Raw genomic sequence first — 24,025 nt, 5'->3', positions numbered from 1 at the left:
CCGTGTATCCTGTCCGTCAAAAAAATATGACCTATTTTTTTGACGGACAACGGTTCACGGACCCATTCAAGTCAATGGGTCCGTGAAAGAACACGGATGCACACAAGATTGGCATCCGTGTCCGTGATCCGTGGCCGTAGGTTACTTTCATACAGACGGATCCGAAGATCCGTCTGCATAAAAGCTTTTTCAGAAAACTTTTTCGTGAAAACTCAGATCCGACAGTATATTCTAACACAGAGGCGTTCCCATAGTGATGGGGACGCTTCTAGTTAGAATATACTAAGAACTGTGTACATGACTGCCCCCTGCTGCCTGGCAACACCCGATGTCTTACAGGGGGCTGTGATCCGTACAATTAACCCCTCAGGTGCCGCACCTGAAGGGGTTAATTGTGCGTATCATAGCCCCCTGTAAGAGACCTGGGGCTGCCAGGCAGCAGGGGGCAGACCCCCCTCCCTCCCCAGTTTCAATTTCATTGGTGGCCAGTGCGGCCCCCCTCCCTCCCTCTATTGTATTTATATCACTGGTGGCCAGTGCGCACAGTGTGCGCCCCCCCCCTCCCCCGGCCCCCCTCCCTCTATTGTATTTAACTCATTGGTGGCACAGTGTGCGCCCCCCGACCCCCCCTCCCTCCCTCTATTGTATTTAACTCATTGGTGGCACAGTGTGCGGCCTCCCCCCCCCCCCCGATCATTGGTGGCAGCAGAGAAGCATCATACTTACCTGCTGGCTGCTGCGCTGTCTGTGACCGGCCGGGAGCTCCTCCTACTGGTAAGTGACAGATCATTAAGCAATGCGCCGCACAGACCTGTCACTCTCCCGGCCGGTCACAGACATCGCAGCAGCCAGCAGGTAAGTATGATGCTTCTAATACTGCTAAGTAACCATGGCAACCAGGACTGCAGTAGCGTCCTGGTTGCCATGGTTACCGATCGGAGCCCCAGCGATTAAACCGGGACTCCGATCGGAACTCTCCGCTGCCACCAATGATCGGGGGGGGAGGCCGCACACTGTGCCACCAATGAGTTAAATACAATAGAGGGAGGGAGGGCCGGGGCCGCACACTGGCCACCAATGATATTCAAACTGGGGAGGGAGGGGGTCTGCCCCCTGCTGCCTGGCAGCCCCTGATCTCTTACAGGGGGATATGATACGCACAATTAACCCCTTCAGGTGCGGCACCTGAGGGGTTAATTGTGCGTATCATAGCCCCCTGTAAGAGATCGGGTGCTGCCAGGCAGCAGGGGGCAGTCATGTACACAGTTTGTAGTATATTCTAACTAGAAGCGTCCCCATCACCATGGGAACGCCTCTGTGTTAGAATATACTGTCGGATATGAGTTTTCACGATGTAACTCAAATCCGATGGTATATTCTAACATAGAGGCGTTCCCATGGTGATGGGGACGCTTCAAGTTAAAATATACCATCGGATTGGAGAAAACTCCGATCCGAAGGTATAAAAGGGACTCCTAACTTTACATTGAAAGTCAATAGGGACGGATCCGTTTGCAATTGCACTATATTGTGTCAACGTCAAACGGATCCATCCCCATTGACTTGCATTGTAATTCAGGACGGATCCGTTTGGCTCCGCACGGCCAGGCGGACACCAAAACGACTTTTTTTTCATGTCCGTGGATCCTCCAAAAATCAAGGAAGACCCACGGACAAATAAACGGTCACGGATCACGGACCAACGGAACCCCGTTTTGCGGACCGTGAAAAAATACTGTCGTGTGCATGAGGCCTTATGCTGTAGAAAGCTGTCCACTAATAGCAGGACTGCAGTGCACCTTGTAAAGGAGATTAGCGGCTGTGTTAGAGGCCCATGCTCTAGCTACTTAGGAGGAAAGGAGAAAGTGGGTCATTCCAAACCGGACAAGGTGAGAGAACGCGGCTATTCAAATACATCCTAGTAAGGAGCCGGAAGCAGATATAAAGCCCACTTAGTACATACGGAGCTGTGCCCGTCTACACACAGTACAATATCAAACACTTGGTATAGATACATATGTGAAATATATGAGATATGCAGTCAGGAGCGTATCTATAGGGGTGCAAAGGCAGTAGTCGCACCCAGGCCCTAGAAACGGAGGGGGCCTAAAAGACTCCTTGCCTCATAAGAGCACAACAGAATTAAAAAAGGCACATATTAGGTAGGAGAGCCTTAGTTTCAAGTTACACCTCTGTATGCAACTGTATAATATACTGTACTTTGTGTATCAACTCCTTAAAGGGGTTGTCCAGGCTTTTAATAATGATGACCTATCCTCAGGATAGGTCATCAATATCAGATCATCAGGGGTACGACACCTGGGACCCCCCACTGATCAGCTGTATGATGAGACGGCGCGCAGTGCGCATGTGTTGTCTCCCTTCTCTCTTCCTGCTCGCTGCTGCTATCTATGGCAAAGCAGCGGCGAGCAGGAAGAGAGAAGGCACGTGCGCACTGCGCGTGCCGCCACCTCGTACAGCTGATCAGCGGGGCTCCCCGGTGTTGGACCCCCGCCAATCCTATATTGATGACCTATCCTGAGGATAGGTCATCAATAGTAAAAGCCCGGACAACCCCTTTAATATTTTCAAAATCTCAAATTTTGCAATCATTGTTTACTTCCAGAGGAAGAAATCTGTCCTAATCATGCAAGGAGTTATTTGCAGTATCCCTGGTGGTCTAGGGCTGTCAGGGTCAGACTGGCACACAGAATACCAGAGGATCCTCTGGAGGGCCCAAGCTCGGACACAAGAAAGAATCCCTGATAAATCAGGACCTCTAAGATTTAGCAGAAGACAATTTCATTTGGAGTAGACAATCATGGATGGGCATACCCTATGTGCAGCTGCACGGGTGGGGTCCACCACCATCTTATCCTATGCTTCCTAATATCGACCTCAATGCATGGGAAGGTCAACTATGGTCATGGCTGTAAATGGTGGATTAAACTCTGCAAGAAAAGTTGGTACATCATGAAACACCTTGCTAGAAAGGAGCTCTGTGATAGACGCCTCACTCTCAATAAACTAGCAGTTATACAAATGGGGCCCAACATTTTCCTTGCAAAGTGGCCCTATGCAGTCCATGAGGACAGGTTCTTAAAGAATCATTTTCTCTGGTGGGCCCAAGAAACCTTAGTCTGATATTGAGGGCAGTGAAAAGGTTAATGTTAGTACCCCTGGTGGAGCACAGTGAATGAATGAATGCTTTGTGCCTAGAGTCTTGTAGTTCTCCACCTCTCCAGGCTCTGGCATTGTCCTTGCTGTAACTTCCTGCTTCCCTTTAGCCCTGCAATGATCACTGTGCAGCCGCTGTAACTGTACGGCTGCACAGTATTCTCAATGATCAGGCAGAGCGCTTGGGAGCACCCTGCCCCATCATTAAAGGGCACCTGTCAGCAGATTTGTACCTATGACACTGGACACCTATGACACTGGCTGACCTGTTATGTTTTCACATATGTAAATGAGCCTTACCATTACTCTGACCTAGAGGCTCAGCTCTCTCTGCCGCACCCTCTGCACTTTGATTGACATGGGCAGTGAAAATGGCATCACACCTGCCTGGCCCTGGCAATCAAAGTGGACAAGGCGTAGCAGTTGCAGAAGAAGCTGAGCCTCTAGGTCGGAGCAACGTCAACGCCCCCGTTGCTCCTAGAGACTCATTTGCATATATTAAAACTTCATTTTTCTCAGCAATGCGGGCACATATGAACATGGGACCAGCACAGATGCCTCCAGCTGCCAAGTGCAGATGTAACAGGTCAGACGGTGTCATAGCTACAAATCTGCTGACAGATGTTAGATGAGGGGAGCCCCATTGGTTTAGTGGCCTGGTCTAAACTGCAACCGCTACAGCTATGCCGAGAGTTGCATATGGCTAAGCATCCCTATCCTAAATGTATAATGCTGCACACACAATACCTGGGTATTAGCAGATATGATCTTGCAGTAGTTTTATGAGTTTTATTGTTGAGTATTACACCATAAACAAATATTTTATTGTTGAATTTTCGACCACATAGACTTGTAATGTTCTCAGAGTTTCCTTATTGTACATTCTCATGTCCCTAACTGTTCAAAAATAATAATCTCCCATAAATCTGCTTAGCCATATAATCAGGGGATATAACCCCGGTGTGGGAGCGCAGCCCTAGGAAAGCGTATCTCCCTCTGCTCACCTGATCCATCAGGAATCGACCTCACAAATGTTGGAAGCATTTTGATGATTGCTGTTGGATTGGTGTCCCTCGAGAGACCATTTGCCATCTCTTTTTTGAAGCGGGACATAATATCCAATAACATTTCGTCTGAAAGTCGCATGGCGTACAGGTACTTATCAATCTGTGAAGAGAAGAACATATTACCAAAGTCAGCATGGCAGAAACTGTTATATATAAAGGGCGTTATGTTATCATTATATTATCATGCTGTCTGTATGATATTTTCAAGGTCGTGTAAAAACCTCAGCAGCACTGAAAGGGTGGAAAATCCACAGCCAAAAAAGTCTGCCCTGTCTGAACTTACCCTTGGATGTTGCGTAACACAGGTGACAGTCTAAGGCCTCTTTCACACGAGCGTGTCCGGATGCGTCCCGGTGCATTGCAGCAAACCCGCGCGAGTAGGTACCCAATTGCAGTCAGTTTTGACTGCGATTGCGTTCCGTTGTTCAGTTTTTATCGCGCGGGTGCAATGCGTTTTGCACGCGCGTGATAAAAAACCAACTGTGGTACCCAGACCCAAATAGGACCTTTGATGAGGTCACTACGCTCATCACATGGTCAGTCACATGATCCATCACCATGGTGATGGATCATGTGATGGACCATGAGATGAGCGCAGTGACATCACCACAGGTCCTTTACCCAGGTCCTGAAGAAAGAAGACAGAAGAAATGCCGGTTGCGCGAACAAGTGGATTAAGGTGAGTTAAAATATATTTTTTTAACCCCTCCAGCCCTATTTTACTTAGCATTCTGTATTCAGAATGCTATTATTTTCCCTTATAACCATGTTATAAGGGAAAATAATAATGATCGGGTCCCCGTCCCGATCTTCACCTAGCAACCGTGCGTGAAAATCGCACCGCATCCGCACTTGCTTGCGGATGCTTGCGATTTTCACGCAACCCCATTTATTTCTATGGGGCCTGCGTTATGTGAAAAACGCACAAACAGGAGCATGCTGCGATTTTCACGCAACGCACAAGTGATGCGTGAAAATCACAGCTCATGTGCACAGCCCCATAGAAATGAATTGGTCCGGATTCAGTGCGGGTGCAATGCGTTCTCGCCCGTGTGAAAGGGGCCTAATTTAAGAGGCCTCTGACCAAGGAAAACTCCACTTTTAAATAAAATTCACATTTTCAAAAGTGAATTTTTCTTTTAACTATATTTTTCTGCAATTGAGAGTTGTTGGCTACCGGTCCTTTTACATGGCCGGACGCGGGGCAACAATAAGACCTGACTGGAGTTCAAATAAGTCAGTCAGAAGCCATTTACACGGGCCAAGGGCTCATGCACACAAGTATTTTCTTTCCGTGTCCGTTCCATTTTTTTTTTTTTGCGGAACGCATGCGTAACGATTTATTTCAGTAGGTCCGCAAAAAAAAAAACACAGAAGTTACTCCGTGTGCATTCCGTTTCCGTATGTCCTTATGTCCGTTCCGCAAAAAAAAAATAGAACATGTCCTATTATTGTCCACATTACGGACAAGGATAGGACTGTTTTATTAGGGGCTAGCTGTTCCGTTCCGCAAAATATGGAATGCACATGGACGTCATCCGTATTTTTTTGCAGGATCCGTGTTTTGTGGACCGCAAAATACATACGGTCATGTGCATGGGCCCCAACTGAAACATTAGGGGAAACGAATGATCGTTGCTATGATTCATCCCCCGTACACTTTACATTATGTCAGCGGCACATCCCTGATGACATGAAGGCATGCGCAGCCAACCAGCGGCTAATCGGTGGGGTGTTTAGCCAGGACGATGATCAGCCGAACGAACGTTTCCATGAACATTCATTCCTGATCACCGGTTTATGTAAAAGGCCCTTAAAGGGGTTTTCCAAGACATTCAGGACCACCCGCCGATCTGCTTTTTGAGGTATCGGCTCTCGCAGTAGCGCTGCAGCCTTCTCACAGCTCACCAAGCTCAGCGCTGTACATTGTATAGCGGCTGTGCTTGGTATCACGCTCAGCCCCACTCACCTCAATGGGGCTGAGCAGCTCCTAGGCCACGTGACCGATAAACATGACACCACATGGTCTAGGCAAAGCTGGAGAAGGCCGCGGCGCTACTGCGATCGCCCGTGCCTTCTCAACCAGGTGATCGGCAATGGTCCCGGGTTTTGGACTCCCACCGATTAGATACTGATCACCAATCCAAGGGAACGGTCATCAATATTAAAGTCTTGGAAAAACCCTTTAACTCTGTGTTTCTGTGTTAATACTCTTTGGCATATAATAAAGATAACAAAAGGCATTTTAGAGAAGTAACATGCAGGACTGAACATGTCTGATAACTGGGAACCAGGAACCACTACGTAAGGGTACTTTCACACTAGCGTTATTTTTTTCTAGTATTGAAATCTTGTAAAGGGACTCAATACCGGGAAAAAAAACGCATCAGTTTTGTCCTAATGCATTCTGAATGGAAAGCAATCCGCTCAGTGTGCATCAGGATGTCTTCCGTTCCATCCCTTGCACAGTATTTGACCGAACAAAATCCCGGAACAATGCCGCACTTGCCGGATCCGGCATTAATTTCCATAGAGATGTATTAATGCCGGATCCGATACCAAGTGTTTTAAAAATCGCTGCATCGCCGTATCCGGTTTTCCCATCTGCGCCAGGATATAGGAGGAGCTAGTTTCGCTTTTGATCTTTGAAAAAATGTAAATACAGTAAACAAATTTGAATACGGTATATCACCGGATCTGTCTAACGGATCCGGAAAAAAAGAAAACCGTTTGCATACAGTTTGCCGGATCCGGAAGGCAGTTCCGGCAATGGAACTGCCTGCCGGATTCTAACAACGCTAGTGTGAAAGTACCCTAATGTGTATCTTTACACCTCGACTTATCTGAAGATTCATCTTGAGAAATATCCTGCTGTATTCACACAGGGGATCAAAACTGTCAGTCCCAGCTCACAGTCCAAGGAAGATGTTGGACGGTACCCGGTTCGGGCTCATGGGTGTGACTGGAGTTACTCGGGGAAGCTGAGTTTTGATCAACTAGATCTGTGTTCAGTGTTAATACATAACATGGACAAATACATACCTTTTACCTTTATGCACCTATGGTATGTACTACCTACCTTTAATGTTTCACTTAGCTCCTGCTCTTGTGAAGCCCAAAAAATATTTTATATGATATGAATTTGATATTCCACTTGACACTAATTAATAGGTTATGCCACCGCAAAGGGCCGCTGGAATACCTGGCAAGCTAGCATGTAGAAGGTCATCTCTATTACTATGCATGTGGTACTGCACTTAATAGAGCTTGTGAGAGGCGACAGACTCTTTCTTAGGCCTCATGCACACAACCGTTGTTGTGTTCCGTTCTGCAAAATTGGGTTCCGTTGTTCCGTGATCCGTTTTTGTTTCCGTGTGTCTTCCTTTATTTTTGGAGGATCACCAGACATGAAGGAAAGTAAAAAAAAAGTCTAAGTCAAGTTTGCCATGCAAATGATAGGAAAAAAACGGATGCGGATGACAATCTTGTGTGCCACCATTTTCCATGGAAAAAATAGGACAGGTTATATTTTTTGGACGGACTGGAACCACGGATCATGGACGCGCATTAGCCGAGTTTTCAACGGACCCATTGAAAGTCAATGGGTCTGCAGAAAATCACGAAAAACGGAACAACGGACACAGAATGAAACAACGGTCGTGTGCATGAGGCCTTAAGGGGTTGTCCAGTGGGAAAATTTTTAGAAAGGGCCCACAGTTCGATGAAAAAAGGGATAATTTTTTTGTCACACATTGCTCCAGATATACTACCCAAAGAGTTGGAGTAAGCTTAGCCGGGCTGTCTAGATCGGCACCAGATTTATAACAGGGGCTCAGGCTGCATGATAAACGTGGGGCAGGGATAGACAGTTTTCTCTAAATGTCAATTTACTGCTTAGATACGTTTTCGGAGAAGACCATTGTAGACAGGCTGCCTGCTCACTGAAGGATCAGATTACCTAGAAGTCTATGGGGGGGAGGTAGAGGAGGAGAGGGGAGGAGCTGATGCACGAAAGCACAATCAGAAAGGCTGAGGAGAGACTTGTAAGTGATTTGCTGCCTTATTTCACTCCTGAATTCACACCTAAACTGCTCAGTTCTGCTGTGTAATGACCTCCATTTCTGCGGCTGCTTCTGAGGATGTGCAACAGGCAGTGAGCAGGTATTCCTCTTTATCCATGTCCTCAGACATGATGATCAGCTAGTCTCCACCCAACAGCTTTGACAAATGCTAAAAATGGCAGATACCAGTGATATAATGGTCAAATTTATTGGTAGTACTCATACACCCACATGGCAGCTTATCCTGACAAATCACCTACATCAACTACACTTTAAAGGGGTATTCCCATATGGGACATGGATGGCATATAGCTAGGATATGCCATCAGTGTCAGAAAGGTGCGGGTCCTAAATCTGGGACCCACTCCTATCTCCAGAACAGGACACCCGAAGTGAACATAGAGCGACTGCGCATGCACTCACCTCTATGGGAGTTCTGAAAAAAGCCAAGCTGTTTCTGGAAGTCCAATATTTGTGAATGGAGAAGGGTCTGCGCATGCGCAATGTCCTCTTCATTTACCACTATGGGAATTATGAAAATAGCCAAGCACGCTTGTTCGGATGTTTTCGGAACTCCCATACCGATGAACAGAGAGGGCACTGCGCTTGCGCTTCACTTTGGGGGCCAGTTCTCTAGATAGGAGCAGGTACCATATCCTAGCCAAATGCCATCGATGTCCCAGATGGGCCAACCACTTTAAAGGGAGTTCATACTAATTTGGCCCTAAGAGCAGATAATGTGGACCCCGGTAAATGGACTTGGATCGCGTTCATAGATCTCCATGTACAAATGTCTCATCATGGACAGATGGAAGCAGTGCCGTCATCTGCATTTTATTACAAACTATATAGTTTTATAATGTCATAACATTATCACTGAAAATCGAATCAGACTATAAAATTGAATTGAAGCTATTTGTACGTTTCTCAGTGCTACGCAACATATTATGTCCACTGAAGGGTATTGCCGAGACGGAACCAGCAGACGGATTACCACGCAGGCACAGTGGCTGAAGAGATTCGGACAACGCACCCGGGGAAGCCTGTAATATGAAACCCTGTGATTCTTAGTGTTTGTGTAGCAATCCCGGTGCATTATAGAGAAGAATGCAGTAAAACTGGCCGCCGGGGTCTGCCCACACATGCCGTGGAATCCTTACTGCGAAACGCTTCAGGATAGGTTTTCTGTGCAAGAAGAATAAAAAATCCGTAAACTTTGATAGACAGCGGACAGTCTGCTATACAGATCAATACAGAAATGTCGCAAAATGGTCACGAACGTGCGAATAAGCCCTAAAGTTGATTATAAGCATTAAATTAATATACACCAAACCTAATGATTTTGTCAGGACCAGCCGAGTGTATGGGGGTATCCCAACTCTAATGGTACATGTCAGGGGAAAGAAGGATTGGGCATATTGGACTTCAACATGCATGATGCTTTGTTCTCCTAGGAGATAAGTGGCCACCAGAAATGTCTGCCAGCAGCTTATTCCCTCTCCCTGATGATAACACATGCATGCTCGGCTCGAGGGGCTCTAAGCTGTACGGCTACCATAAGGTTATGTGCTTCAAAGCTCTCTACTGTAGAGCCTGTCACAGCAGCAGAAATATCAGGAGTGAAGAGACTGCAGTGACCAAGAGACACCCCCTCTGACCCATCTGGTTACATAGACAGTCCCCTATCACCGCTCAGCTAGTTCATAGCTCCTCCCACCCTGCTAGTTACATAGACACTTCCCTATCACTGCCCCTAACAACACCCAGCTAGTTTATAGCTCCTCCCACCCCACTAGTTACATAGACACTCCCTATCACTGCCCCTAACAACACCCAGCTAGTTTATAGCTCCTCCCACTCCGCTAGTTACATAGACACTCCCTATCACTGCCCCTAACAACACCCAGCTAGTTTATAGCTCCTCCCACCCCACTAGTTACATAGACACTCCCGTATCACCGCCCCTAACAACACCCAGCTAGTTTATAGCTCCTCCCACTCCGCTAGTTACATAGACACTCCCGTATCACCGCCCCTAACAACACCCAGCTAGTTTATATAGCTCCTCCCACCACACTAGTTACATAGACACTCCCCTATCACCGCCCCTAACAACACCCAGCTAGTTTATAGCTCCTCCCACCCACCTGGTTACATAGACACTCCCCTATCACCGCTCAGATAGTTCATAGATCCTCCCACCCCGCTAGTTACATAGACACTCCCCTATCAATGCCCCTAACACCCAGCTAGTTTATAGCTCCTCCCACCCACCTGGTTACATAGACACTCCCCTATCACTGCCCCTAACAACACCTAGCTAGTTTATAGCTCCTCCCACCCCACTAGTTACATAGACACTCCCCTATCACTGCCCCTAACAACACCCAGCTAGTTTATAGCTCCTCCCACTCCGCTAGTTACATAGACACTCCCCTATCATCGCCCCTAACAACACCCAGCTAGTTTATAGCTCCTCCCACCCACCTGGTTACATAGACACTCCTCTATCACTGCTCAGATAGTTCATAGATCCTCCCACCCCGCTAGTTACATAGACACTCCCCTATCAATGCCCCTAACAACACCCAGCTAGTTTATAGCTCCTCCCACCCACCTGGTTACATAGACACTCCCCTATCACTGCTCCACCCATGGACATAAGAAGGAGCTGCATGTGACCACAACCCTAACTGGGAGATAGGAGCAATAAAGGTGAAATAAACACATTACAGAATTACCGTGACCTTCATAGATGATTATTTTAAAAGATGTTGAAACAAACCAAAAAACCCTGTTAAACCAAATACCAAGTAGGGTTGATCCTACTGACAAAATTGGCATCTGTCTTGTCAAAATCGGTTGCAGCATTCCTGACAGAAAATACTTTAATTCTTTATGACTGGGCGTGGCCATCACTGGAAAGCTGAGGTGCACTGGGGGCTTGGTCCTCAGTGCACTGAAGCCCTAATTTGCATAAAGAACAAAAGTCCTTCTTTCTCCGGAACAGTTATCTTTAATCAGCAGGATCAACCCTCGCTGGCAGTATGTCTTGTCTAATGTGGTTGATCCTGCTGATACATCGTTTTACTCTGATAACTCTTTGGCCATGCAGTAGGAAATCCATTTTAAGACCTGTGCCCTCTCCTGACATGTCTGCTTTACCAACTATACCAACCTTACCTCCTATTATAACCATTCTAGAGCATCTATTCTTATGGCTCTATAATGCGCAATTCCTTTATCATTCCTGCTAGAAGTTACGAATGGTGTGTCAGTTGTTTACAATAAAGGTCCAGATGGGTGTTACCAGTTGGGGGGGGGGGTCCCTGCACAGTATATTATCCAATCAGTGCTGCAAGAGTGTGGCTGTGCAGGGACACACCCCAACTGGTAACACCCATCTGGACCTTTACTGCAAACTGCTAGTAATTCATTCATAACTTCTAGCAGGAATAATAAAGGAATGGCACAACACAGTCATAACAATAGATGCTCCAGAATAGTTATTACATGGGGAATGCAAGTAGTTACTAAAATAGACATGTCAGGAGACAGGTCCTCTAATGCAAGACTTTCCAGACAATCTTATCTTTATGTCCAGTCAACCAGATGCTCCGATGATGTCATCAGTCAGCAGCAGGGAGTGTGTGAACAGGTGGACGGCTCTGTCTACATAGGTGTGTCCTGGCATCCCCACCTGAAGGTGTACAGCTACATGGCGACACTGGTCGTGGCATGGCAGTGTGGTTGTCATCTCATAAAAAAATGAATGGGGTTGCAACACAACACTGCTGGATTTTTTGGAGCATGTGCTTCTCGCGCTGTGACCCCATTGATTTCAGTGTCGCCATGTAGCCACCCCTCTACTGAGAGATCTTATTTATTACCAATACTTATAGTGTCGGCATTTCTTATGATGCAGTGTATGGCGGTGATGTCCAGTGCAGACCATGCGGGTTATTATATACTGCGCAGGATGGAAGGAGGACCAGGGAGGACTACTGCTGTGGGTGAAGGTCACTGCCCGAGAAAACTGAACTGGGTGAGACAAATACTTCATCCCCCAGCAATTAAAGGGTCATTAACTTTTTCAAAAACTTTTGATATGTCATAGAGATATATCAATAGTGTAGATCGGCGGGGGTCTGAGCACTGAGACCCCCACCGATCTCTAGAACTAGGGGAGAGAAGCACTTACTTAGGCACAAACATTGCTTGGTTCCGCACTTCAATGGGGCCGCAAAAGATGAGGACAGCACTCCGTGCCGTGTCCGCGTCCGTTGCTCCGTTCCGTAGGCCCCACCAAAAAAATTGAATATGTCCTATTGTCCGTTTTGTAGACAAGAATAGGCATTTCTATTATGGACGTCCCATTCAGCAAATTGCAGAACGCACACGGGCGGCATCCCAATACGCAGAAACACGGCGCGGTCGTGTGAATGAGGCCTTAGCGTGCTCCTTCTCCTCGCTGCACCAGACAGACTCCATAAAAGTCCTCCGCAGCGAGGAGAGTGTGCATCTCTCCCCTTATTATAGGGATCGGCGGGGTCTCAGCGCTCAGACCACCACTGATGTAAACCGCGGCTACACCTCCACGCTAGGTAATGGTAGCTGAGCCGGGACACACTGCGTCAATGTGACTGCTGAGCGGCCGGGACAGAATTAGCACAGATCATTGCGGTGCGCCATTTTCTTTTTGTGCCCGAGTGGAACAGGAGAGGAGACGGTAAATACAACTGGAGGCAGCGAGCTCTCTGAGGACAATATGGCAGCAGGCTCTCTGAGGACAATATGGCAGCAGGCTCTCTGAGGACAATATGGCAGCAGGCTCTCTGAGGACAATATGGCAGCAGGCTCTCTGAGGACAATATGGCAGCAGGCTCTCTGAGGACAATATGGCAGCAGGCTCTCTGAGGACAATATGGCAGCGGGCTCTCTGAGGACAATATGGCAGCGGGCTCTCTGAGGACAATATGGCAGCGGGCTCTCTGAGGACAATATGGCAGCGGGCTCTCTGAGGACAATATGGCAGCGGGCTCTCTGAGGACAATATGGCAGCGGGCTCTCTGAGGACAATATGGCAGCGGGCTCTCTGAGGACAATATGACAGCGGGCTCTCTGAGGACAATATGGCAGCTGGCTCTCTGGGGACAATATGGCAGCGGGCTCTCTGGGGACAATATGGCAGCGGGCTCTCTGGGGACAATATAGCAGCGGGCTCTCTGGGGACAATATGACAGCGGGCTCTCTGGGGACAATATGGCAGCAAGCTCTCTGGGGACAATATGGCAGCAAGCTCTCTGGGGACAATATGGCAGCAAGCTCTCTGGGGACAATATGGCAGCAAGCTCTCTGGGGACAATATGGCAGCAGGCTCTCTGGGGACAATATGGCAGCAGGCTCTCTGGGGACAATATGGCAGCGGGCTCTCTGGGGACAATATGGCAGCAGGCTCTCTGGGGACAATATGGCAGCAGGCTCTCTGGGGACAATATGGCAGCAGGCTCTCTGGGGACAATATGGCAGCAAGCTCTCTGGGGACAATATGGCAGCAAGCTCTCTGGGGACAATATGGCAGCAGGCTCTCTGGGGACAATATGGCAGCAAGCTCTCTGGGGCAATGGGGGGACAATATGGCAGCAAGCTCTCTGGGGACAATATGGCAGCAAGCTCTCTGGGGACAATATGGCAGCAGGCTCTCTGGGGACAATATGGCAGCAAGCTCTCTGAGGACAATATGGCAGCAGGCTCTCTGGGGGCAATATGGCAGCAGGCTCTCTGGGGGCAATATGGCAGCAGGCTCTCTGGGGGCAATATGGCAGCAGGCTCTCTGGGGACAATATGGCAGCAGGCTCTCTGGGGACAATATGGCAGCAGGCTCTCTGGGGACAATATGGCAGCAGGCTCTCTGGGGACAATATGGCAGCAAGCTCTCTGGGGACAATATGGCAGCAGGCTCTCTAGGGGCAGTATGGCAGCAGGCTCTCTGGGGGCAGTATGGCAGCGGGCTCTCTGGGGGCAGTATGGCAGCGGGCTCTCTGGGGACAATATGGCAGCAAGCTCTCTGGGGACAATATGGCAGCAGGCTCTCTGGGGGCAATATGGCAGCAAGCTCTCTGGGGGCAGTATGGCAGCGGGCTCTCTGGGGGCAATATGGCAGCAAGCTCTCTGGGGCAATATGGCAGCAGGCACTTTGGGGTCAATATGGCAGCAAGCTTTCTGGGGGCAGTATAGCAGCGGGCTCTCTGGGGGCAGTATGGCAGCGGGCTCTCTGGGGGCAGTATGGCAGCGGGCTCTCTGGGGGCAGTATGGCAGCGGGCTCTCTGGGGGCAGTATGGCAGCTGGCTCTGTGGGGGCAGTATGGCGGCGGGCTCTCTGGGGGCAGTATGGTAGCAGGCTCTCTGGGGGCAGTATGGCAGCGGGCTCTCTGGGGGCAGTATGGCAGCGGGCTCTCTGGGGGCAGTATGGCAGCGGGCTCTCTGGGGGCAGTATGGCAGCGGGCTCTCTGGGGGCAGTATGGCAGCAGGCTCTCTGAGGACAATATGGCAGCAGGCTCTCTGAGGACAATATGGCAGCGGGCTCTCTGAGGACAATATGGCAGCGGGCTCTCTGAGGACAATATGGCAGCGGGCTCTCTGAGGACAATATGGCAGCGGGCTCTCTGAGGACAATATGGCAGCGGGCTCTCTGAGGACAATATGGCAGCGGGCTCTCTGAGGACAATATGGCAGCGGGCTCTCTGAGGACAATATGACAGCGGGCTCTCTGAGGACAATATGGCAGCGGGCTCTCTGGGGACAATATGGCAGCGGGCTCTCTGGGGACAATATGGCAGCGGGCTCTCTGGGGACAATATAGCAGCGGGCTCTCTGGGGACAATATGACAGCGGGCTCTCTGGGGACAATATGGCAGCAAGCTCTCTGGGGACAATATGGCAGCAAGCTCTCTGGGGACAATATGGCAGCAAGCTCTCTGGGGACAATATGGCAGCAAGCTCTCTGGGGACAATATGGCAGCAGGCTCTCTGGGGACAATATGGCAGCAGGCTCTCTGGGGACAATATGGCAGCGGGCTCTCTGGGGACAATATGGCAGCAGGCTCTCTGGGGACAATATGGCAGCAGGCTCTCTGGGGACAATATGGCAGCAGGCTCTCTGGGGACAATATGGCAGCAAGCTCTCTGGGGACAATATGGCAGCAAGCTCTCTGGGGACAATATGGCAGCAGGCTCTCTGGGGACAATATGGCAGCAAGCTCTCTGGGGGCAATATGGCAGCAGGCTCTCTGGGGACAATATGGCAGCAAGCTCTCTGGGGACAATATGGCAGCAAGCTCTCTGGGGACAATATGGCAGCAGGCTCTCTGGGGACAATATGGCAGCAAGCTCTCTGGGGACAATATGGCAGCAGGCTCTCTGGGGGCAATATGGCAGCAGGCTCTCTGGGGGCAATATGGCAGCAGGCTCTCTGGGGGCAATATGGCAGCAGGCTCTCTGGGGACAATATGGCAGCAGGCTCTCTGGGGACAATATGGCAGCAGGCTCTCTGGGGACAATATGGCAGCAGGCTCTCTGGGGACAATATGGCAGCAAGCTCTCTGGGGACAATATGGCAGCAGGCTCTCTAGGGGCAGTATGGCAGCAGGCTCTCTGGGGGCAGTATGGCAGCGGGCTCTCTGGGGGCAGTATGGCAGCGGGCTCTCTGGGGACAATATGGCAGCAAGCTCTCTGGGGACAATATGGCAGCAGGCTCTCTGGGGGCAATATGGCAGCAAGCTCTCTGGGGGCAGTATGGCAGCGGGCTCTCTGGGGGCAATATGGCAGCAAGCTCTCTGGGGCAATATGGCAGCAGGCACTTTGGGGTCAATATGGCAGCAAGCTTTCTGGGGGCAGTATAGCAGCGGGCTCTCTGGGGGCAGTATGGCAGCGGGCTCTCTGGGGGCAGTATGGCAGCGGGCTCTCTGGGGGCAGTATGGCAGCGGGCTCTCTGGGGGCAGTATGGCAGCGGGCTCTCTGGGGGCAGTATGGCGGCGGGCTCTCTGGGGGCAGTATGGTAGCAGGCTCTCTGGGGGCAGTATGGCAGCGGGCTCTCTGGGGGCAGTATGGCAGCGGGCTCTCTGGGGGCAGTATGGCAGCGGGCTCTCTGGGGGCAGTATGGCAGCGGGCTCTCTGGGGGCAGTATGGCAGCGGGCTCTCTGGGGGCAGTATGGCAGCGGGCTCTCTGGGGGCAGTATGGCAGCGGGCTCTCTGGGGGCACTATGGCAGCGGGCTCTCTGGGGGCACTATGGCAGCGGGCTCTCTGGGGGCAGTATGGCAGCGGGCTCTCTGGGGGCAGTATGGCAGCGGGCTCTCTGGGGGCAGTATGGCAGCGGGCTCTCTGGGGGCAGTATGGCAGCGGGCTCTCTGGGGGCAGTATGGCAGCGGGCTCTCTGGGGGCAGTATGGCAGCAGGTTCTTTGTGGGAGGGGGGGTTATGTGACAGCAGTTTTCCTGAGGGGGCACTTATGTGACAGAAAAATGGTCCTAAAGGACATCCTCATCTTTTACTTAGATGGTGCATCACAACAGCTGGTGGAACATGGTGGCATAGTTACATTTTGAGGACTGAACCCATTCAGTCATGGTTACATCAGGCGGTGTAAGACATTTTATATTATTGTACGGTATTTCTGTCCTCAGTCTTTCTATTACCAGGCTGCACCAGCACGGCGGTGTCACTGATCGCTCCTCTGATACAAGTATATGTACACTCCCAAGGGTACGCTGTACTTCTTCCTGTCACACCTCCTGGGCGTTGCCATGGATACAACACAATTGAAGAAGCTGAGTGACTGCTGCCTGTTCTATGATCAAGTAATCTGACCACAGACATAACAATAACTGGTATCCTTCTCATCACTGCAGACACCTTACAATAATGAAAAAATATCAGTAGGAGATAATCCTCCAGTGTATGGCCGACACCATGACAAAATTTCACAAATTCATCTAGAAATGTAGTCCTTGATATTAGTCCTTAAAGGGGTTGTGCCAAGTTTGCAAGTCATCCCCCATCCACAGGGTCGAGGATAGCTTCTCTACGGGACTGCCGGAGATAGCAGACTACAGCAATCGGCTATTTCCGGTCGCCCCTTACAGAATGAATGGAGCGGAGGGCTCATGTTCCACTTATCAGATCAGAGGAACAGGACCCCTGTTCTCAGGATCGGTGGGGGTCCCAGAGGTCAGTTAGTTATCCCCTATGTCCTGCTTTGGACAACAGAACAGGTAATTAAAGGGGCTGTGCCACTAATGACACTTATCCCAATAAGTGTTTGATCGCTGGGAGTTTGACCAAAGAGACCTCCTGCCATCCCGAGAATGGGGGTCCCAAGCTGCCCCATGAGAAAGGTGCAGTGGTGCATATGTGTGACCACCGCACCATTCACTTCTATGGGACTGCTGCCAGCACTAGACTCTGCAGTCCCATAGAAGTCAATGCAGCGGTGGCCATTCATGTGCATCACGGCTCCATTCTCATGGGGCACCTTGGCAGCACTTGTGGACCCCATCTCCTGACAGTAATCTCGTATGTAAGGTGCCCAGATTACTGTGACCCCCAGGACTGAGTCCCCTAGGAGAGCAGAAGACCACCTCCTACATAAAAGAACTATAAATAACACCCTAAAAAGCTGGGTGATACCCCCTGGGGCAGTGATAATGGGAGCCTTATGGGTTATCACCCACTATTTTCACATTTATTTGAAGAGGTTGTTCAGCAGTATAAATGTATCAAATATGGCTCACTGTGAGTTAAAAAAAAAAATCACTAATCGCTGCCACTATTGTTCCAATGATTAGCAGTCTCCACTGCCCTGCACCTCCTGGTTCCAGCTCCACACGCATAAAAAATGCCAGGCACGGCAGCGCAGCCAATCACTGACTGAGGCGGGGCACTTTAAATCCCTTTAAAGGGATTTTCTGGAATCTTTTTTTACAGATATGCTCATGTAATTGCTCACCTCATATACATCTTCCCCATGTTTTTATTTTTTCAATTTGGATTCTCCTAACTCTTTTTTACCATGTAAGCCAATCCCTCTGGTGGGCTTCCATCCTGTATGTAGCACTTCCTGTTCCTGTATCCAACCAAACCCATGATGCAGTTCTCCTTCCTCTACCACAGCTCCAGCACCGCCCCTAACAACATCCAGCTAGTTTATAGCTCCTCCTACCAGCTAGTTAAATAGACACTCCCCTAACACCACCCAGCTAGTTTATAGCTCCTCCCACCAGCTAGTTACATAGACACTTCCCTAACACCACCCAGCTAGTTTATAGCTCCTCCCACCAGCTAGTTACATAGACACTTCCCTAACACCACCCAGCTAGTTTATAGCTCCTCCCACCAGCTAGTTACATAGACACTTCCCTAACACCACCCAGCTAGTTTATAGCTCCTCCCACCAGCTAGTTACATAGATACTCCAACAATATCCAGCTAGTTTATAGCTCCTCCCACCAGCTAGTTACATAGACACTCCCCAGACACCACCCAGCTAGTTTATAGCTCCTCCCACCAGCTAGTTACATAGACACTCCCCCATCACCGTCCCTAACAACATCCCACTAGTTTATAGCTCCTCCCAACAGCTAATTACATAGACACTCCCCTATCACTGCCCCGCCCAGGGACATGGTCATGTGACCACAGCCCAGAATTGGAGATAGGAGCAATACAGGTGAAATAAACACATTACAGAATTCCCGCGACCTTCATAGATGATTATTTTAAAGGATGTTGATGCAAACTGGAAATCCCCCGAATTAATATGGGTCCCTGTAGGGGGGGATTCAAGGACGTCATTTATTCCTATAGGTATTTATAATGATCCGGACGCTATGCAGAGTAACACCCTGCCATATCATCCATGACGGTGGCTTCCTTTCTGAGGACACGTACGAGGTCACGAGGAGAGCGGATAACATGCGCTCGGCCACTTCACATTCCAGGCCTATCTCAGTGCCGGACGTCCATCAGATCCATGGAAGGTTTCATGACGAGAACCACTAAGGAGCCCGGTAATGGCCGCCTTCTATTTAATAGTCAAGTGCTGTGACCTCCCCTCAGGATATCCTCAGAGGTCGTGTGCAGCAGCCAGGCCGGGCGCCCAGCAACAGTATAGCAGTATGGAGGAGACCTGACATGTCTTCAAGACACAGGCGTGTCCCCGCACATAGACCGCCTGATGGACCGACATGTCACCTGCATGCAAGCATCAACATGACCCCTGCAACTGCACTACTGATAGAGAGATAGAGGGCAGCGCCGCTCTCCTTCTGTGCCAGTCTGTAACTCGTCTTGCTCCTGCTTAGTGCAATTCTCTGTATTATGTCTGTGCACCCCCTCTCATATGTACAGGTCTGTATTATGTATGTGCACCGCTTCTCATATGTACAGGTCTGTCTTATGTATGTGCACCGCTTCTCATATGTACAGGTCTGTATTATGTATGTGCACCGCTTCTCATATGTACAGGTCTGTATTATGTATGTGCACCCCCTCTCATATGTACAGGTCTGTATTATGTATGTGCACCGCTTCTCATATGTACAGGTCTGTCTTATGTATGTGCACCGCTTCTCATATGTACAGGTCTGTATTATGTATGTGCACCGCTTCTCATATGTACAGGACTGTATTATGTATGTGCACCCCCTCTCATATGTACAGGTCTGTATTATGTATGTGCACCCCCTCTCATATGTACAGGTCTGTATTATGTATGTGCACCCCCTCTCATATGTACAGGTCTGTATTATGTATGTGCACCGCATCTCATATGTACAGGTCTGTATTATGTATGTGCACCGCTTCTTATATGTACAGGTCTGTATTATGTATGTGCACCGCTTCTCATATGTACAGGTCTGTATTATGTATGTGCACCCCTTCTCATATGTACAGGTCTGTATTATGTATGTGCACCCCCTCTCATATGTACAGGTCTGTATTATGTATGTGCACCGCATCTCATATGTACAGGTCTGTATTATGTATGTGCACCGCTTCTCATATGTACAGGTCTGTATTATGTATGTGCACCCCCTCTCATATGTACAGGTCTGTATTATGTATGTGCACCGCTTCTCATATGTACAGGTCTGTATTATGTATGTGCACCCCTTCTCATATGTACAGGTCTGTATTATGTATGTGCACCCCCTCTCATATGTACAGGTCTGTATTATGTATGTGCACCGCTTATCATATGTACAGGTCTGTATTATGTATGTGCACCCCCTCTCATATGTACAGGTCTGTATTATGTATGTGCACCCCCTCTCATATGTACAGGTCTGTATTATGTATGTGCACCCCCTCTCATATGTACAGGTCTGTATTATGTATGTGCACCGCTTCTCATATGTACAGGTCTGTATTATGTATGTGCACCGCTTCTCATATGTACAGGTCTGTATTATGTATGTGCACCCCTTCTCATATGTACAGGTCTGTATTATGTATGTGCACCCCCTCTCATATGTACAGGTCTGTATTATGTATGTGCACCCCCTCTCATATGTACAGGTCTGTATTATGTATGTGCACCCCTTCTCATATGTACAGGTCTGTATTATGTATGTGCACCCCCTCTCATATGTACAGGTCTGTATTATGTATGTGCACCCCCTCTCATATGTACAGGTCTGTATTATGTATGTGCACCCCCTCTCATATGTACAGGTCTGTATTATGTATGTGCACCCCCTCTCATATGTACAGGTCTGTATTATGTATGTGCACCCCCTCTCATATGTACAGGTCTGTATTATGTATGTGCACCCCTTCTCATATGTACAGGTCTGTATTATGTATGTGCACCCCTTCTCATATGTACAGGTCTGTATTATGTATGTGCACCGCTTCTCATATGTACAGGTCTGTATTATGTATGTGCACCGCTTCTCATATGTACAGGTCTGTATTATGTATGTGCACCCCCTCTCATATGTACAGGTCTGTATTATGTATGTGCACCGCTTCTCATATGTACAGGTCTGTATTATGTATGTGCACCCCTTCTCATATGTACAGGTCTGTATTATGTATGTGCACCCCCTCTCATATGTACAGGTCTGTATTATGTATGTGCACCGCTTCTCATATGTACAGGTCTGTATTATGTATGTGCACCGCTTCTCATATGTACAGGTCTGTATTATGTATGTGCACCGCTTCTCATATGTACAGGTCTGTATTATGTCTGTGCACCCCCTCTCATATGTACAGGTCTGTATTATGTATGTGCACCGCTTATCATATGTACAGGTCTGTATTATGTATGTGCACCGCTTCTCATATGTACAGGTCTGTATTATGTATGTGCACCCCTTCTCATATGTACAGGTCTGTATTATGTATGTGCACCGCTTCTCATATGTACAGGTCTGTATTATGTATGTGCACCGCTTCTCATATGTACAGGTCTGTATTATGTATGTGCACCCCTTCTCATATGTACAGGTCTGTATTATGTATGTGCACCCCCTCTCATATGTACAGGTCTGTATTATGTATGTGCACCGCTTCTCATATGTACAGGTCTGTATTATGTATGTGCACCGCTTCTCATATGTACAGGTCTGTATTATGTATGTGCACCCCCTCTCATATGTACAGGTCTGTATTATGTATGTGCACCGCTTCTCATATGTACAGGTCTGTATTATGTATGTGCACCGCTTCTCATATGTACAGGTCTGTATTATGTATGTGCACCGCTTCTCATATGTACAGGTCTGTATTATGTATGTGCACCCCCTCTCATATGTACAGGTCTGTATTATGTATGTGCACCCCCTCTCATATGTACAGGTCTGTATTATGTATGTGCACCGCTTCTCATATGTACAGGTCTGTATTATGTATGTGCACCGCTTCTCATATGTACAGGTCTGTATTATGTATGTGCACCGCTTCTCATATGTACAGGTCTGTATTATGTATGTGCACCCCTTCTCATATGTACAGCAACATGGAATGAATGGCGCTTTAATATTAAATAATAATAATAATAGATAGATAGATAATAGATAGATAATAGATATTAGATAGATAGATATGAGAGATAGATATGAGATGAGATGAGATAGATGATAGATAGATAGATGATAGACAGATAATAGATAGATAGATAATAGATAGATGATAGATAGATAATAGATAGATAATAGATAGATGATAGACAGATAATAGATGATACATAATAGGCTCAGCCACCCATGTTACAGGTCAGCTCCTGTTTCTAGCCCCTGTGAACGGCTGTCCATCAGGTACCGCACTGCCTGCCGCTCCTGTACATGGTGCTTTTGCAGGTGACGTTCTGCCGCCGCTGTGTGTGCACAGGCTCTACAGAGAGGCCTAATCTGAGACTACATGTCTTCCACATCCTGCTTTCAAGGACACTGCAGCCTCCACCATGGATACCGCTCTGTACCTGCATCCTACTCAACAGTGCTAATGAACGAACACAGGAATATACGTGCGGTTTGTGATGCGGTAAGCACCGGTAAATGTCGCCTGGTGTTGGGGAGTGTCTCTCACCTTTTTGACCTGATCATCTTTCAGCTCAGTGAAGTAATAGGCCAGGAGCTGGGCAGCTATCATCCTGCAGACTGTCTTCAGTCGACTCTACTTCCTTTGATGTGCTGCAAAAAGTCCCAAAACGTCTAGTGTGAACGAGCCGCAGCCGCAGCGCTGTCTCCTTCTCTCTGCGATCTGAGATGTGGACGTTCTGTCCTCCTCCGCAGTGACAGGATAGCCCCGCCCACTTCCTGCCCTGTGATTGGCTGCAGCGGAGAGAGCGCAGCCTGAGGATCAGCACTGGGGGCTGTGCGCTCTGGAGACCCCATCACTACAGTGCCGCTTCCTATCCGGTGTGTGTGCAGCCACCGAGGTGTGGGGGGAGGGTGTGCAAGACGTCAGCAAGTGATGGAGGGGGTGCACCTACTTATAAGGGAGGTCCTCCTCATCTCCTAAATATGTAATTCCAGCACGTTCAGCACGTCCTATGAGTGCGGTGCCCACCGCCTACCCCCATCACTTCCCGAGCCTGTGCACAGAGCCCTGACTGCTACAGCCTGCCCATATAACTAATTCTACAGCCTGTCCATATAACGACTGCTACAGCCTGCCCATATAGCTACTGCTACAGCCTGCCCATATAACGACTGCTACAGCCTGCCCATATAACTACTGCTACAGCCTGCCCATATAACTACTGCTACAGCCTGCCCATATAACGACTGCTACAGCCTGCCCATATAACGACTGCTACAGCCTGCCCATATAGCTACTGCTACAGCCTGCCCATATAAGGACTGCTACAGCCTGCCCATATAACTACTGCTACAGCCTGCCCATATAACGACTGCTACAGCCTGGCCATATAACGACTGCTACAGCCTGTCCTTATAACGACTGCTACAGCCTGTCCATATAACGACTGCTACAGCCTGTCCTTATAACGACTGCTACAGCCTGCCCATATAACGACTGCTACAGCCTGTCCTTATAACGACTGCTACAGCCTGCCCATATAACGACTGCTACAGCCTGCCCATATAACTACTGCTACAGCCGGTCCTTATAACGACTGCTACAGCCTGCCCATATAACGACTGCTACAGCCTGCCCATATAACTACTGCTACAGCCTGCCCATATAGCTACAGCCT

At 48.8% G+C, this 24,025-nt stretch overlaps 1 protein-coding gene across 1 annotated transcript in view; it reads right to left on the bottom strand.

The window, feature by feature from the left end:
* HK1 (hexokinase 1) overlaps window positions 1-23,124 on the bottom strand; it is a 91,268-nt gene extending 68,144 nt beyond the window's left edge. The window contains exons 1-2 of the mRNA XM_044296285.1: window positions 22,894-23,124; window positions 4,182-4,344 (exon numbers count right to left, since the gene is read on the bottom strand). Coding sequence (XP_044152220.1) covers window positions 4,182-4,344; window positions 22,894-22,956 — 226 coding nt within the window. The 5' untranslated portion in view covers window positions 22,957-23,124. The remainder of the gene's footprint in view (window positions 1-4,181; window positions 4,345-22,893) is intronic.
* Window positions 23,125-24,025: the final 901 nt, after the last annotated feature.

This window comes from Bufo gargarizans, chromosome 6 (assembly GCF_014858855.1).
Source record: "Bufo gargarizans isolate SCDJY-AF-19 chromosome 6, ASM1485885v1, whole genome shotgun sequence".
Lineage (NCBI taxonomy): Eukaryota > Metazoa > Chordata > Amphibia > Anura > Bufonidae > Bufo > Bufo gargarizans.
Note: the sequence above shows the minus strand (reverse complement) of the source record. Positions and strands in the feature narration are given on the sequence as shown.